The sequence below is a fragment of the Somniosus microcephalus genome, chromosome 4 (assembly GCF_052327205.1).
Source record: "Somniosus microcephalus isolate GS21.2 chromosome 4, FLI_Smic_1.0, whole genome shotgun sequence".
NCBI classification, from domain to species: domain Eukaryota; kingdom Metazoa; phylum Chordata; class Chondrichthyes; order Squaliformes; family Somniosidae; genus Somniosus; species Somniosus microcephalus.
Window position 1 is genome coordinate 243,210,095 of NC_140990.1, and position 16,829 is coordinate 243,226,923.

A 16,829-nucleotide genomic window follows, 5' to 3' on the forward strand; every position below is an offset into this window, starting at 1 on the left:
TGACAGTAAATGACTCTAAGGTGAACTTTGAAGTGGATACAGGGTGCGGCGTGACCATAATGAACAAGGCAGAGTACTCAAAACTGTGGAACCATGCAAAAGTTCCAGAGTTAAAGCCTTGCTCCCTACATCTTAAAACATATACAGGTGAACGAGTAGCGACATTAGGTACAGCTAATGTAACTGTGCAACACAGGGACACAGTGGAACAGCTACCTATAGTTATAGTATCGGGTACCAGACCAAACCTGTTAGGTCGGGGCTGGATAAAAGAACTTAAATTAGACTGGGGAGCAGTACATCAAATAGATGCGGGCAGACAGTTGACTTTGCAAGAAGTGTTGAGTGAACATGAGAATGTGTTCAAGGAGGAACTTGGCACATTTAATGGCCCCCCAGCTAAGATTTATGTAGACAAGGAGGCACCGCCAAGGTTTTTTAAACAACGACCTGTGCCTTATGCCATGAAGCCAAAGGTAGAGGCTGAGCTTGACCATCTATTGAGAGAGAACATACTGGAGCCAGTGAAATGTTCAGAATGGGCAGCTCCCATAGTACCTGTTTTAAAACCGGACAATTCGGTAAGACTCTGTGGAGACTATAAATTGACAGTCAATCAGGTGTCCAAACTAGAGCAGTATCCTATTCCCAAAACAGAGGATCTCTTTGCAAACCTGGCTGGAGGAAAGGAATTCACAAAGTCACCATAAATACACACAAGGGCTTGTTTACATATAACTGCTTACCGTTTGGTGTCTCATCTAGTCCAGCTATCTTCCAGAGGACAATCGAAGGTGTACTGCAAGGGATTCCACATGTTTCCATCTATCTGGATGACATTCTGGTGATGGGAAGAACCGACCAGGAGCATCTGAGCACTCTGAGAGAGGTACTACAGAGATTGGAGAGGGCAGGGTTCCAGCTCAAGAGGAGTAAGTGCACTTTCCTGGGGAATGAGGCAGTGTTCCTGGGGCACAGAGTGGATGCCACTGGGCTCCATCCACTCAAGGAGAAGGTACAAACACTGCAGGACACCCCTGCTCCTACAAATGTGGCTGAGTTAAAAGCTTACCTGGGACTGCTGAACTATTATAACAGGTTTTTACCAAACTTGTCAACTGTGTTAGCACCTCTTCACAAACTACTGCGGAAGGAGACACAGTGGCAGTGGGGAGAGGAGCAGGGGGTTTCATTTGAACAGTCCAAGAAACTGATGCTGTCGTCGGATGTGCTGGTTCAATACAATGCAGAGAAAGACATCATTCCCAACGCATTACCGGCACCCGGCTACCGACCATAGAGCACATATACCAGAAACGCTGTCTACAGAGGTCACGGTCCATCATCAAAGACCCTACCCACCCCAGCCACAGTCTGTTCGCCCTCCTGCCATCTGGGAGATGCTACAGATGCATTCACACCCGTATGACCAGATTTAGGAACAGCTTCTTTCCCAGGGCTGTCATCCTGCTGAACTCCACAAATAAACTCTAAAGCCTGCACATCTGCCAATGCACTTTACTATGGTTATGTTTGTGTTAATATACTACAAGCCAAATGTATGTTGAATGTTTAAATGTCTTAATCCAAATGTACACTCTCGGGAGCCGCAAGCCTACATTTCGTTGTACTGCACTTGTGCACTAACAATGACAATAAAAGTTGATTTGATTGATTTTGATTTGATTCTCTCTTGTGATGCTTCACCTTATGGGGTAGGGGCAGTTCTTTCACACTGCATGGAAGATGGAACTGAAAGACCAATAGGGTTTATGTCTCGAACTCTAACACCAGTGGAAAAAAACTATTCCCAGTTAGACAAAGAGGGGTTAGCAGTAATGTTTGGGTTACAGAGGTTCCACAAGTATATATATGGCAGGAAGTTCACCATATGCACCGATCATAAACCTCTTCTCTCTCTTTTCAATGAAATGAAAGCAGTTCCACAGATGGTGTCACCCCAGATCCAGAGGTGGGCAGTGACGTTGAGGGCATATGAGTATGTCATCGTCTACAAGGCAGGCAAGTACCATGGGAACGCAGATGCCTTGAGCCGTCTTCCACTGCCAGGCACACCTATCCGTGCAGCTCCAGAGGACAGAGTTTTGATGTTGGAGGACACTGACACGGCACTTGTGACTGCAGAGCAAGTAAGAACATGGACAGGTAAAGATCCAGTACTGTCTAGAGTTCGAGAATATGTGGTGAGGGGATGGCCACAGCATCCGGAAGGGGCTGACTTCACACCCTACAGTGTCAGGATAACAGAGCTGAGTGTGCAGGATGGTTGCGTGTTGTGGGGAGCACGAGTGATTATTCCACAGCCAGCACGACAGTCTATCCTAGAGCAACTACATCAGTGTCATCCTGGGGTCTCGCATATGAAAGCCTTGGCTAGGAGTTACTTGTGGTGGCCAAAACTAGATGAGGAGACAGAAAATCTAGTCAAGACATGCAGCACTTGTCAGGAACACCGGAAGGCACCAGCAGCGGCTCCTCTCCACCCCTGGGAGTGGCCGGATAAACCATGGAGAAGATTGCACTTAGATTATGCGGGTCCATTCATGGGGAAGATGTTCCTCATAATCATTGATGCACATTCCAAATGGATGGATGTTTATCCTGTAAATTCTGCTTCCGCCACTGATACTATAGACTGCCTGCATCGGAGCTTCAGTAATCAAGGGCTACCGGAGATCGTGGTGAGTGACAATGCCACTTGTTTTGTGAGTACAGAGACAAAAGAGTTCTTGAGAAAAAATGGCATAGTGCAGGTGACCTCGGCTCCATATCATCCGTCCTCGAATGGACTTGCGGAGAGAGCCATACAAACATTTAAGGAGATGATGAAAAAAAGTGCAGAAGGGAGTTTAGCAGCCAAAGTGTCACGGGTTCTGTTCAGCTACAGAATAACACCTCAATCCACCACAGGACTCTCTCCTGCTGAGATGTTATTAGGTCGTAGACTACGCTCCACTCTTGACCTTGTCCACCCAGACCTAAAAAGGAAAATGGAAAACAGACAAAACAAACAAAAAGAGAACCAAGACAAAACAAACAAAAAGAGAACCATGACAAAAGAACAAAGAGCCGAAGTTTTGGAGAAGGAGATGCGGTCCTTACCAGGCATTTCAGTTATGGACCAAAGTGGATTCCTGGCTTCATAGACTCAATGACAGGTCCAGTATCATACAAGGTCATGTTGGGAAATGGTAGGTGTTGTATCCGTGTGTTAATGGAGATACGGAATGCAGGAGTTGGTTTCACAGGTGTTTACTGAACAAAGTCTGGAGGTGAACTAACAGATACAAGACACTATACAGGCTTATATAGCCCGAGTGGCCATTACCGGCATTACAGTACACAGGGGGCTCTTAAAGGCACATAAAGCACAATTCCTCCCCTTTTAGACAACCAGTACATAACATTTTAAGTAATCATTAATTAACATGTTACAAGAACAATAATCTACACATTTGCTGCAGTTAATCAATTATAAGTCAGTCTCTCTGGAGGCTTCCTGACTCGGTCCGGATAACGCCTCGGTGGTGTAGTAGTTTTTGGTGGTGTAGTAGGTTCTTTTGGCAAGGTCGATTCGGCTTGAATGCCAGTGTCGGGTTCATCTGGTTCCAGTATCACCGGATCGGAGGTAGATACTATGGGTACCTCTGCTTCATCATTAGGCGTATAGAGTTGTGGTGTAGGTTGTCCCTTTTCGGATGACTCTATGATCTGGTCAGCATGGCGCCTTATTATGCTTTCTCCAATGTCCACGGTATACATCAGCGGTCCTAGTCGTGTGCAAATAGTTCCAGGCTGCCATTTCTCGGTACGGTAGTCCTGGGCAAAACTTGTTGACCTATCTGGAAGGTTCTAGTTGGCCTTTCATTCATGCCTTGAAATTGCCGGTTCTCCACGTCCCTTCTGATGTTTGGCTTGATCAAATCCAGCCGGCATCTTAGGCTTCTATTGAAGAACATCATGGTGGGAGTTTGGTTTGTAACCACATGTGTTGCATTCCTGTATGCAAACAAGAAGTTATCTACCTTATGCTGTAGATTTATGTCTTCATTACCCATGGCCTTTATGGCCTTCTTGAAGGTCTGGACAAACCTTTCAGCTAATCCATTGGTGGCGGGATGGTATGGGGCGGACGTGTAGTGCTTAACCCCATTGCTTTTTAAGAACTTCCTGAATTCTTCGGACACAAATTGCGGTCCATTATCAGAACAGATCTATTCAGGCAGCCCATTCCTGGCAAATATGGTCCTAAATACTGTGATGGTTTTTTCCGTGGTGGTGGAGGACATCTTTATTACCTCCGGCCACTTGGAGTGTGCATCAACCGCGATTAAGAACATTGAGTCCATAAATGGACCAGCAAAGTCGATGTGTACCCTTTGCCATGCAGATGAGGGCCACTCCCATGGATGTAGAGGGGCTTGTGGTGGGGCATTTTGGCCCTTCTGGCATCCTAGGCAGCTCTTGGTCATTTCTTAGATGTCTCCATCGATACCTGGCCACCACACAAACGCTCTGGCTAGGTTCTTCATTTTCACTCCACCCAGATGCCCCTCGTGAAGCTCCTTTAGCACTTTATCCTGGAGTTTGGGTGGAATCACCACTCTGGATCCACACATCAAGGTTCCTCGGCACACTGACAGCTGTTCTCTTCTTTGCGAGAATGCTGGCAACAGTGGTTCGCCATGTGCTGGCCATCCTTTCACCGTTAAATCGTAGACTCATGAGAGAGTCGGGTCATTTCTCGTTTCCTTTTCAATGGCAGAATTTGTTACTGGTAGACATTCCACTATGGTTGAGTGGAACATCTCCACTGGGTCCACTGTAGGTGCTTCTTCTACCGTTGGCAACGGTAGGCGCGATAAACCGTCAGCATTCCCATGCTGTTTTGATCCTTTGTATTCTATGTCATATTGGTGTGCCCCTAGGAAAAGGGACCACCTCTGTAGCCTTTGCGCTGACATAATGGGAACACCCTTTTTAGGGTTGAATATGGAGACGAGGGGTTGATGGTCAGTCAACAAGGTAATGTCCGTGTAGGTAATGGTTGAATTTCTTCACTCCCCATACCAGGCTGAGTGCTTCCCTGTCGATCTGGGCATAGTTACGCTCAGCTGAGTTCAATGAGCGTGACGCAAAAGCTATCGGCCGCTCCGAGCCATCAGGGAATCTATGCGATAATACCGCTCCTACGCCGTAAGGGGATGCATCGCACGCCAGTCTGATTGGCAGTGATGGGTTGTAATGAGCCACAACTTCCTTGGACGTGATCAAGCCTTTGCATTTATGGAAGGCACGTTTACAGTCTTCGCTCCATTTCCAAATTACTCCCGTTTGTAGCAGTTCGTTAAGAGGGTGCAGAAGAATTGACAAGTTCGGTAAAAATTTATGATAGTAATTTATCAATCCCAGGAACGACCTTAATTGTGAGACATTTTCAGGTGCTGGGGCTTTTATGACCGCTTCAATTTTTTCAGGTGACTTATGCAACCCTTCCTCGTTAATTATGTGGCCACAATATGATATTTGTTTCTGGAAAAATTCACACTTGGGGCGATTTGCTCGTAGGCCCCATTCTCTCAGCCTAGTGAGCACCTGCTCCAAATTGGCACGGTGCTCATTGTCGTTTTCTCCTGTTACAAGGATGTCGTCTCGGTAGCATTGAGTCCCCCGAATCCCTTGGAGGACTTGCTCCATAGCTCTTTGCCAGATAGCTGGAGCTGATGCTACTCCGAAAACCAGTCGATTGTACTGGTACAGGCCTTTGTGTGTATTTATCGTGAGATACTTTTTAGAGGCCTCTTCAACCTCCATCTGTAGATATGTCTGTGCCAAGTCAATTTTGGTGAAACGTTTCCCTCCGGATAGTGAGGCGAAAATATCTTCTATCCTTGGAAGAGGATACTGTACCATGTGAAGGACCGGGTTTACAGTCACCTTGAAGTCCCCACAGATGCGAATTTTTCTCTGTTCTTCAGATTTATCATTATTCAACGTTTTCTTCATGACCGGGACGATGGGTGTTGCCCACTCGCTCCAATCTATCTTGGATAATACGCCTGCCTTTTCTAAATTCTCCAGCTCTGCCTCGACTGCTGGACGAATTGTGTATGGCACCGGCCTTGTCTTAAAAAATTTGGGAATTGCCGCATCTTCCACTTTTATTGAAGCGGTGACGCCTTTCAAGGTTCCTAGTTCCTGTTGAAACACTTCCTTGGCGTTGGCCAAGATGTCTTTCAATCGTTCAGGTATGACGTCATCATCATTTTTTTTCTTACTGGTCACCGTCAGTGCCTGAATGGAGTGCCAGTCTAAACGTATCTTCCTGATCCATTCACGTCCCAACAGCGGTGGACCACCATCTTGCAGAACGTATAAATACAACTTCTGTATTTCCTTGCCGCTGTATACAACAGGCACCCTTATTTTCCCTTTGGAGTATACATTCTGCCCCGTATATGTTTTCAAGATAATGGATGTGTCTTTCAAAGGTATATGCGGAAATAGCCGCTCGTAATCCCGTCGACTTATGACGGTCAGAGCTGATCCTGTATCTAGCTCCATTTTAACTGGGGACCCCGCTATCGTGAGGGTAACCCAAATGGTCTGGTAATCTTCTTTGGCAATTACATTATGTAATTTGAGACAGCTTAGTGTCTTGTTTCCGGAGTCGCTATCGCTCTTCTGGTGTTCGGAGCTACTGTCTGTCATCATTTGTACCTTTCTGTACTTTTCCTTATTTTTTTTCCTGTCCGTGGATTTTTTGTTTCCAGATCGGCATACACATGCAATGTGTCCAATCTTTCCGCATTGCCTGCATGCTTTGTCCTTGAACCAGCAGTCCTTCTGGTCATGGGTGGATCTGCTGCAGCGATAACATGTCTCGAAACACTGTGTCATTTCATGGGTGCTGAAGTCCTGTGGCTTTTGCTGTATCTCTGCAGCTCCTCTTGCGGCTGCTTCGTATGATACAGCCACACTGAAAGCTTGTCCAGTGTCAAATCTTTCTCAGAAAGTAGCCTTTTCTGTGTTCCTTCACTTAGGAGACCGCAGACGAATTTGTCTCGAAGAGAATCTGCCAGTCCTGCCCCGAATTGGCAGTGCTTTGACAGCTTCCTTAATTCGGTGAGGTAATCAGCGTTACTTTCATTCTTGTGCTGATTCCTCCTGAAGAATTTGAATCGTTCCGCTATCAGCAGCGGTGTTGGGTTTAAGTGCTCCTGTAGGGTATCAACAATCTCCTTAAAATTCTTGTCCTTCGGTTTGGCTGGAGTGATTAAGTTTCGTAACAGCCCGTATGTCCTTGCGCCCATTAGATTTAGAAGTACTGATGCCTTTTTATCATCCTCTATTTCATTTGCTGTGCAATATACCTCCACTCTTTCCACATATGTGGTCCAATCCTCTATATCGCTATCGAAAGCAGTAATATTGCCAGTCTTAGGCATCCTGAAAAAAAATTGGCGCCTCCCGCGCTTTCCTTTCTTCCCCGCAGAAAAAAAATGGCGCCTCCCGCGCTTTCCCGCCGCTGCCGCTGCTGACAACGCTGTTCTCCGTGGTTTTTATTTACATAGGTATTTTTAATAGGTGGAGACTCGTTCCCGCCGGACTCTCTGGGACTTTTCCCTCCCTCTGCTTGGTCTGAACGCCGACCTGCTTTGCAGCGCCGGCCATCTCCCGAGTGCTCCATCCTCTGTCTCTGTTTGCCTCCACCTTCGCTGCTCGGCCCCGCTGCAGAGCCAGCCGATGGAGCCCCAGCCCGCCGCCCAGGAAGGATTATTGCAGTACCTGCCACCAGCTCGGCTAGCTGGTGAAACCACAGTTTTTTTTTTCTTTCTTGTTTTTCTTCGACTTTCGTCTGAGGAATCGATCTCCTTGAGGTGCTGCCGAATTGCAGGTAAGTCCGTTTCTAATTCGTCGCCACTGTTGTATCCGTGTGTTAATGGAGACATGGAATGCAGGAGTTGGTCTCACAGGTGTTTACTGAACAAAGTCTGGAGGTGAACTAACAGATACAAGACACTATACAGGCTTATATAGCCCGAGTGGCCATTACTGGCATTACAGTACACAGGGGGCTCTTAAAGGCACATACACCACAGTAGGGTAGTACGCAGACATGTAGATCAGATACTTACCAGACAAGGGGAAATTGAAATGAAGGTTCCAGATGCAATGACTGAAGACAGGGTTGCCCCCAGTTATCCAAGTGCATCTGTGGTGCCACCGCCAGGGACAGAGCCAATTCCACAGGAACCTATTCGTCAAGCGGAAACCATCGTTGCAGAGTCAGATACTCTGAGCACTGCTCAGAAGCAGCTGGTGGCTTCACCACAAACAAGCAGGGACTTTACTGTTAGACGTTCACAAAGGACTCACAAGCCACCAGAGAGATTGATACTGAACTGTTAGATTCGTCAAGTATGGAACATGATGAATGGAGACTCCTTATGTGACCCTCAGGAATGGTTGTTTGTTAAGAAATTCATACTGAAATCTTAAGGGAGGAGGGATATAGTAATCTGGGATGTTATGACTAAAGTTATCCACCAGGTGGTGCTGTAGCCAATGCTGCTGCTAAGGTCAGAGGTTTACTTCCTGTTAAGGTCAGAGGTTTTGCTTCCTGTCAAGTTCAGCAAAGGTGGAATGCCAGGATGCAGGATTGTATGGTTGCTACTCAGTTGTTAATAAAGTACCTGGACTAATTCTAATATCTGGCCTCTTCGAGTCCTTGTCTCACTACATGGATTTATCACAGGAGAGGTGCCTGTGAAGATCAGCGAACTTTTCACAGCCCAATGTGTGGCCAAAAGGTGCCTCTCACAGTTGGAGTAGCTCCTCTCCACATCCGTGAGTATGCTGGAGGAGTAGACCACCGGCCTCAGCCTGCCATGCCACTCTTGGAGCAACACAGCACTCAGGCTGTTCCCGCTGTCTGCTACCTCCAGGAAAAACTCTTTTTCCCCCATCTATGGCCCCTAGAGCTGGTGCGGTCTGCAAGTCCTTCTTGAGCCTGACAAACGCTGCCTGGCAACCCTCATCCCAAGCCCACTCCACTCCCTTGTGTAGGAGTCGGAGCAGAGGGGCTGCTGTGGCTGCATAGTCTTCCATAAAGTCTCTGCAGTACCCGGTTAGCCCTAGAAACGACCTCACACCTGTGACTGTGTTGGGGACTGGTAACTCTTGTACCGCTTCTCTCCTAGCCTTATCTATGGCCCTTTCTCCAGTGCGTACGGTCAGGCCCAGGAATTTCACCTCCTGCTGGCCGATCTGCGCTTTCTTGGGGTTTACTTTAAAACCCTTTTGCCCAAGCAGCTCCAGCAGTTCGGCCAATAGTGGGCCATGCTCCTCTCTCAAATCGGTGAAGAGAAGCAGGTCATCCACATATTGTACCAACTATCTGGGCTGTCTGAAATCCTTTAAACTGTTTGCCATGCACTGATGGAAAATGCTGGGGCTGTTGTGGAAGCCCTGAGGCAAGCAGCTCCACGTGTACTGTTGCCCTTTAAACGTAAAGGCAAACTTGTACTGATCCTCCCTCCTTAAAGGGATGGACCAAAACCCATTAGAAATATCCAGCACCGTGAAAGTGGTCGCGGATGCTGGGATACTTCCTATCAGGTCGGCAACCGCTGCTACCTTGGGTGCACAGGCTGGGATGTTACTATTGAGCACCCAATAGTCCACCATGGCCCTCCAGGAATTGTCCGGCTTTCTAACCGGCCACAGTGGAGAGTTTACGTGGGTGGCTATCGGTCTCAGAACTCCCTGCTGTACTAAAGAGGACATGACTGCTTCCATGTCTGGCTCCGCTTCCCTGGGGAAGTTATACTGTTTCTGTGGTCGGGCCATGAGGTTCCCGTCTACGCTGACCTCAAACCCGTTGACCCTCCCGCAGTCGTGTTTGTGTGTGGCAAATGCGGCTAGGTGGGCCTGCACAAATGCCTGGAACTCCTGTGGGGTGTTACTGACCATGAGCTCGAGGTTATAACCCTCTTTGGGCTTCATGGTGAACAGGGTCCCCTTCCCTTCTTTTCCTGGGATTACTACTACCTCGCTGTCCTTTCCTGTACTTGCCCGCCATAGCCAATGATTTCTTAAATCGACCAGGATCCCGTGGCCTGCAATAAAGTCGGCTCCCAGGACCCCCTCTTCCACCCTCCACTTCCCATTTCATTAGGACACAGGTCCTAAACGAATGGCGAGCGGGATGGAAAACGAGCCGGCCTGTTCTTTGCCTGTGAATCCCAACAGACTGTATGGGACCCCGTTAGATAGAGGCGAGGTGGTGGGGTTAGCTGAATGGACCACGGTGCAAGATTGCCCCCATATCCAACAGATAGGTCCCCTTCACCTTTTCTACCTCCATCTCCACAAGGGGTCTCTTCCATTCATCGTACCGAAGGGAACACAGGTAAACAGGCTGCGCTGGCTCTAGTCAGGGCTGTGGGTTGGATGGGGCTGATGGGATCAGAGCAACGGTAGCGGCGGCTACTCGCCCGTGGCCAGTCAATAAGGACCTCATGGTGTCCAAAAATGACTCGACCGCGGCGGGAGGGATTCCTGCCTCTGCCTTTTGGGCTGGGGCTGTGGAATTCTTTCCCTTGTTGTCTTTCCAAGGGTTTTTGCACTCCTTCCGCCAGTGACCGTCCTTCCCACACCCGTAACAATTCGTCTTTGTGTTGGGGGGGGGTTATTCCCTTCCTGATGCCACTCTTTCCTACCCTGTCCGGGTTTTACCTCATGCACCTTCCCCTTGGGTGGGTGTGCATCGGTTCCCCTACCGTTCTTATAGGCTAGGGTCAACTGTCTGATCACCGTGAGCTCGGTGGTCTGGGAATTCTTGGGGTCGAACCAGACTTCCGCCTTGGCCCGGACCTGTGGCAAGCTGTTTGCCACCAGGCAACGGAGCCAATGGGCCAGTGGATCCCCGTTCAGGAACGCCCGGTTAGGTGTCCCCGGACAGGCACTCCGGTACACCGGCCATAACCTGTCTGCGAAAGCCTGCGGGGTTTCCCCTGTGAGCTGGACCGTCTTCTCCACACGGGAGAAAGGACTTCCCTCATTCATCTCCATGGCCTCCAGAACTTCGTCCCTGAGCTCCTCATACCTGCACTGCCCCTTCTTACACTCGTCAGAGAGGGATTGGAGGAGCCTACTCTCCAGGGAGAATAGCAGCATTTTGGCCTGCTCAGCGCCATCGCAGTCGTTGATGCTGGCTGCCTGCTCTACTCCCCTGTAGTGGATCGAGGGGTCCCCTTTTTTGGAGAGCTTTGGGATATGGCTCACCATAGCCCTAAGCTGTTGGGTGCCATAGGGTAATACGAACTGGTTTTGGAGGGGTCCCTCATCGTCGCTATTGACGGGTGGGCCGAACCTCCGATGCCGGGCTGGGCACATCGGTCCCGGCTCCGGCCTCTCTGGTGGGGGCTGCTCCACCTCCGCTCCCACCTCTGACTCCACCCCCCCTTGCTGCTAGACCTCGCTGAAACCTGGCGCTACAGGTGGTGGTCGTGAGACCTCCTATTCCTCAACTGGGTCGTCCCTGGGCACTACCAGTGATGTTTGAACTGTCCTCCCCTCGTTCCCCATAAAATCCGCCTGACCTGCCTTCGGGCTTATGAGGCACACCATGCCTTTTGCCTTCCTCAGGGCCAGGCTCAGATTTTCTATCTGCTCCTTGCAGGGGCTGTGATCTGCCTCTTCAAACCCCTGTTCGCTCGCTAACTTGTAAGCTGCCTTTACCTCCTTTACTTTCTCCTCCTGTTCCCTAACTTGCCTTGCCAGGCGGACATTCTTTTCCCGCAACCTCAACTCATTACCCTTGGCTTCGGTGACTTGGCACCGTAGGTATTCCAACTTAGCCTTATGTTCTCCCATTAAATGCATCCTTTCCTGATTCAGGGCCCGCAATGCTACCAGTAACTTCTCCCCTGCTAGAGCCTTGTGATGGATCTCCAGGGCTGAATCCTTTAACTCGGCTGCCTGTGCTGCAACGAGCCTGTCCAGAAGCTGAACCTGCTTTTTGAAACACATCAGCCAGACTGCCTTCACTAAGGACTTCTTGTGTTCCCTTCCCTCTGTCCACTTAGCTGCTGCATCTACCAGACGCCCAGCCTTTAATAGAGTGGTGATCCACTTCTTTGTGATATTCACCTTGCTAAACACATAATCAGAAATCCCTTCCTCCATCATGGTTTGCTCATCCGAACCATTGTCTACTGTATCGCACCCTTGTTGCCAGAGTCCTGCCGCGGTCGCCATTTCTGTAGGGGGTGCCGTGTGTGCCCAGTCAGCTTCCCCTCTGACTGTCCTTTGAGCTGTTTGAATCGCTCCCACACCCCTGGGTTCCAGACATCGGACTTAGGTACAGGCGGCAATACAGAAAATGGAGTAGACAAGTGGTTTGGTGTAAGAAAACCAAAATTTTATTATAAGCAGAATACAACAATCTTATGAAAATTACTGGTATGAAAATACAGGCATAAACAATAATTACACTTATATGGGAATGGGGAACACATGGCACATCGCGGGAAAACAACTACATTAACAATCCCCTTATCCTTATCCCACCCCCCTATACCTAACTAGATTAAGCTATGAGGGGCCAGGAATTCATGCTCACCAATCCAAAACCTGTTGCTTTAATTGGGCTGATTTTGAGGTCCGCTCTTGCTGTCCTTTAGGGTATCCCGTCACCACATGGTCTCAGGGCGCGGCACTGAAGTTGTTGATGCGAAGCACCCTCCTTTTCCTTAGCTACCATCGTCGTCTCGTCACGATGGGTTTTCTTCTTCTTTTCCCTCGGGCGGTCGTTGGCAGTAATGTTACGGTCGGGGGTCGCTTGGCGGTCTTTATCATCTAGATAATTTTACTATCCATGCTTCGAACGCCAGTTTATTCTTTAACTGGGCTAACATGTGACAAACGCCAGATTATAACTAGGCTGTATGTCTCGATTCTTCTACCCATCCTTCGAATGCCAGCCTATTCTTAAATTGGGGTTACACTATACGTCAATCTTATTCACCAAACACCAGCTTATAACTGGGCGTTGGTCCCCAAATGCGTCTTTCCGCTGCCCTTCTCTGCCTTTACCGGTTTACCTTCTTCTTCGTCTCGTCTCGTCTGCCTGTGTGTCCTGTGTGGTTTTAAATTCGGGTCTCGTTCTCCTCCCACGTTTGGTCCCGGTGTAATGGGCGTCCTTGGTTGTTGAGCAGCGTGGGGAGTGAGAAGAGAGCCCGCCACGAGGCCAGGGCGCGAGTACGAGAGGCAGCAGGCCAAGGCCACAGGCAAGAGGTCAGAGTCAAGAGCCAACAGAGCGATTGCCACTGATTAGCCTACAATTATACCCGTTCTTCAACTCCTTCTCTGCGCGCCAAATCAGGTCAGTCCATTGTTTAACTTTTGGCGGGCTTGTTTAAATGATTATTTTAACGACTTGTGGAGTGGTTGTCTCCGGGTCTAATGGCCCCGATGTCCTGGTTGTTTGGCATGGATAAGGCTTAATTGTCCCTATCCTGACTTGATGGCTACTGTGAGCTGTTACCGATTAAATATGCAGAAACCTAATGGCCTCGATTCTAGGCCCATTCTGGCTTGATCTATTTCAAGTCGAATGAATGCGTATTCTGTGTTTACTTTGTCTGGCTGGCTCCAGAGAGTCCTTTTCACAGATTCCTGCATTTTAAGTTTCGTCTCCGGGCCTGCCTGTTTGCAGAGCCTTGCTTTAAAAATCCTGTTGGTTTTGGTCACGAGGTTATAGAAGCCATTTTGGGTACCCTGGTTTTAATAACTTGTCCAAAACAGGGTCCCTTGATCCACAATTTGGGGAGTGCGGGAATTTTGAGAACCCTGCACTTACATTACAGACAGCTTTTATTTCAATTGCTGAGTACTCTTTATATTTTAAGCAAAGCACCTTCTCTAATACTTTAACTTATTGACATTGATTATTACTTTAACTTATTGACATTGATTATTACTTTAACTTATTGACATTGATTATTACTTCTATCAATCTTTAGCTTACTACAGTCAACAACAAGAATTTCCAGTGTTTTCAGAACACTCATTTTGACATTAGCAGAACAAGTTTAAGAATAACGTAGCTAGTTTGATAAGATTGCCAGCTCTTGAGCAATTTTACTGTGACCGGTAAAGTTGGATTGAACATTTACTGAAAGTGTAGTGCAGACCTATTTTGAACTGTATTACAGTCCTCATTTCACGGATAGAATAATGGATCTCGTGAAAGGATTTACAATGCTGGAGCTGATTTCTGATTGCATCACAAACTGTGAAAGTGCATATTGAGTGATTATGCATGCCAGCGAGACTCGAACATTGTACAGTCATGAATTATTTTCCATCAACTAGAATTTTTGTTGAATCCAAAATCATTCGTCACATTCTTGAATTAGTAGAACAATTTCCTGTGATGCATAGGGCATTCTAATGAGTGTTAAACTAGTTTATTGTGTAGTTAGGAGATAGTATACCATAATTATGCATCTGATTAGGCCTGCCCTGCGTCACAACTTTAAACAGACTAAATTATTAAAGCTACTTTTCTTGCAAATTTTATAAAATTCAAGAAAAAGGAGGAACTGAGAAACATATAATTGAGGACAGACACTTTGTTTTCCATTAAAATTAGTCATGCTGATTCTCAATGTGGTGACGTTCTTAACGAGGATAATTTATTTCCTTTTCTTAAATAATTCTCAGGCTCTGGTGAAGGTCAATCCAAAGCTGAAGCCAATGCTAAATGGGATTACAAGGAACAGGTGCAAGTGGGAGGAGCTACACCGAAAAAGACAAGGGAGCAGAGACAATTCTAGCTGCAGCATGTCCGTGCAAAACATCAGTTAAAACCCCAAGCATCATCTGCGAGGATGGGCAATCAGCTTGACGTGGCTATAATTCAACTGGATAAATACATTTTTCAGCTGTGCTTTGCAAGGGTGTTTGGTGGTGCTGAAATCCCCAGTGAGTTACTGCACAATGCAGAATCCCTCTACTCACAATTGAGAGAGAAAACAAAATAAGGAGTGCAATACAACTATCCTGTTGTATGCTTGTGTCTAAAAAGCTGCCAAGAAGTACACAGAGTTCCTTTAGCAGTGCACAGGTAATGCAGCTTCATCCGGTGCTACCAATTGCTAAGGGCTTGCTGTCTTCTGCAGAAAATGTATGAACATTATGAGCAGGTTTAATGAACATCTATTATTTAAACATCAGGATAGAGAACTGGAGTATTCTGTGCATCCTTTGTTACTCTGCATCTGCCAGATCTATGTTATGAGCCAGTTATTGCCTGCTTCTATGCTCTCCCTCTAATGCTGGAATGTTCTTGTAGTTTGTTTATTTTCTATTTTTCAGGTACTTAAACACTTTTCTACTTAACTCTTCTCTATGTGAGGATGCCTAGGAATCAGTTCTCTGTATTGAAGAAAATGTGATTGATAGACGTATAGAGGCAAAACCCTTTTACAAGCAGCCATTGGCAGGTGGGGCTGTGGTGGTTAGGACTGAAGCAGTGCTTACTATAGAGAAGGCGAGAGCAGAGCTTTGCTTTTTGCAGTAAGTAAGATCGCTTTTTAAGCCAGAGGTGGTTGAAGTTGTATGTTAAACAGAATGCACGATGAAGCAAATCAAATCAAGGCCGTACAATGAACACGGCTAAGGGTGGCATGGGATTTCGTCGGCATGAAAAATTCTAACTAAAGAAAAAAGAATCTTCAGCTCTGTATGACTTTCCTCACAGTTGAAAGGTCAGAGGGGACACTACCAGGCCTAGAAATTGAACTGGCTGCTTATCATTGAAGGTCTCCATGCTTGATTTTAAGAATTCTGCATGCATTTCACCTCTGCATCTGTAAATTGTGGAAAACATTTGGAGGAAGATTGCTAAACCCTATTTTTTGTGTGTAGATCATCACTGATTATTTGTTTTGGTGTATGAACACATTATTTCTCTCCCATCCCCACACTACCTATTTGTTTTGTTGCAAATCTATTTTTGAAGCTGCTACCTTTCCACACTTCCCATCGTGGGAAGTGATAGATGTCAATCAGATTCCTTTTACCAGTACTTGAATTGTTTACCACTCTTCTTGAACACAATCCAATTTTCATCAGCTAACATCTATAATGACATTCTATGTAGTGACTCTCAATTTGTTCCCATAGTCTGCTGATTGTAGAAGTTCAAAACAGGAAGCCATTCTTTATAGTATCCATCCATTACTAGACACCTCACCTAGCCCAGCATATCTGAATTCAATGTGAAAATGTATTTTAACCCTTTCCCACATAGCCCTCATTTCCACATTTCTGTCTTCAAACAGTTTTAACCTTTGAGGTAATGGCCTAGAAATTGGGTTTTGGCTTAGCCAGGGCTTTAGCGCCGGAAGTTAGTGCCGGCGCTAAGTCCCCTGCGCGCGCCAAAAATTCAGTGGCGCCGCGCCCAAACGGCTGCCGGCACTACTGAAGGGTCTTTGCGGCGGTACATCGGCGCTAACTGCCGTTTCGCGCCGCAATTCCGGCGCTGCGGCACCCGATGCGGTGCGGCAGGCTGGGGGCGTGCAGGCCTCCTCCTCCCGTTAAGGAGGAGCTGCCTACACCCGGCCGCGGCCCGCGCAAATCAGCTTAAAAATGAGCCCGGCACCTCGAACAAGTGCCGGGCTTGCATCTGTTCCGGGGGGGTGGGGGAGAAGTCCGGGGAGGGAGCTGCGGGCAGGCGGCCGGCGGGAAAGTGGCCGGCCGCCGCGGGGCCTTTAATGCGCCGGCGCAAACTGGAG

At 47.5% G+C, this 16,829-nt stretch overlaps 1 protein-coding gene across 1 annotated transcript in view; it reads left to right on the forward strand.

Moving 5' to 3' along the window:
- Nucleotides 1-16,625, forward strand: part of pde11a (phosphodiesterase 11a) — a 544,209-nt gene extending 527,584 nt beyond the window's left edge. Inside the window, exon 20 of the mRNA XM_085986089.1 lies at nt 14,755-16,625. Within this exon, the coding sequence (XP_085842215.1) occupies nt 14,755-14,898 (144 nt within the window). The 3' untranslated portion in view covers nt 14,899-16,625. The remainder of the gene's footprint in view (nt 1-14,754) is intronic.
- Nucleotides 16,626-16,829: the final 204 nt, after the last annotated feature.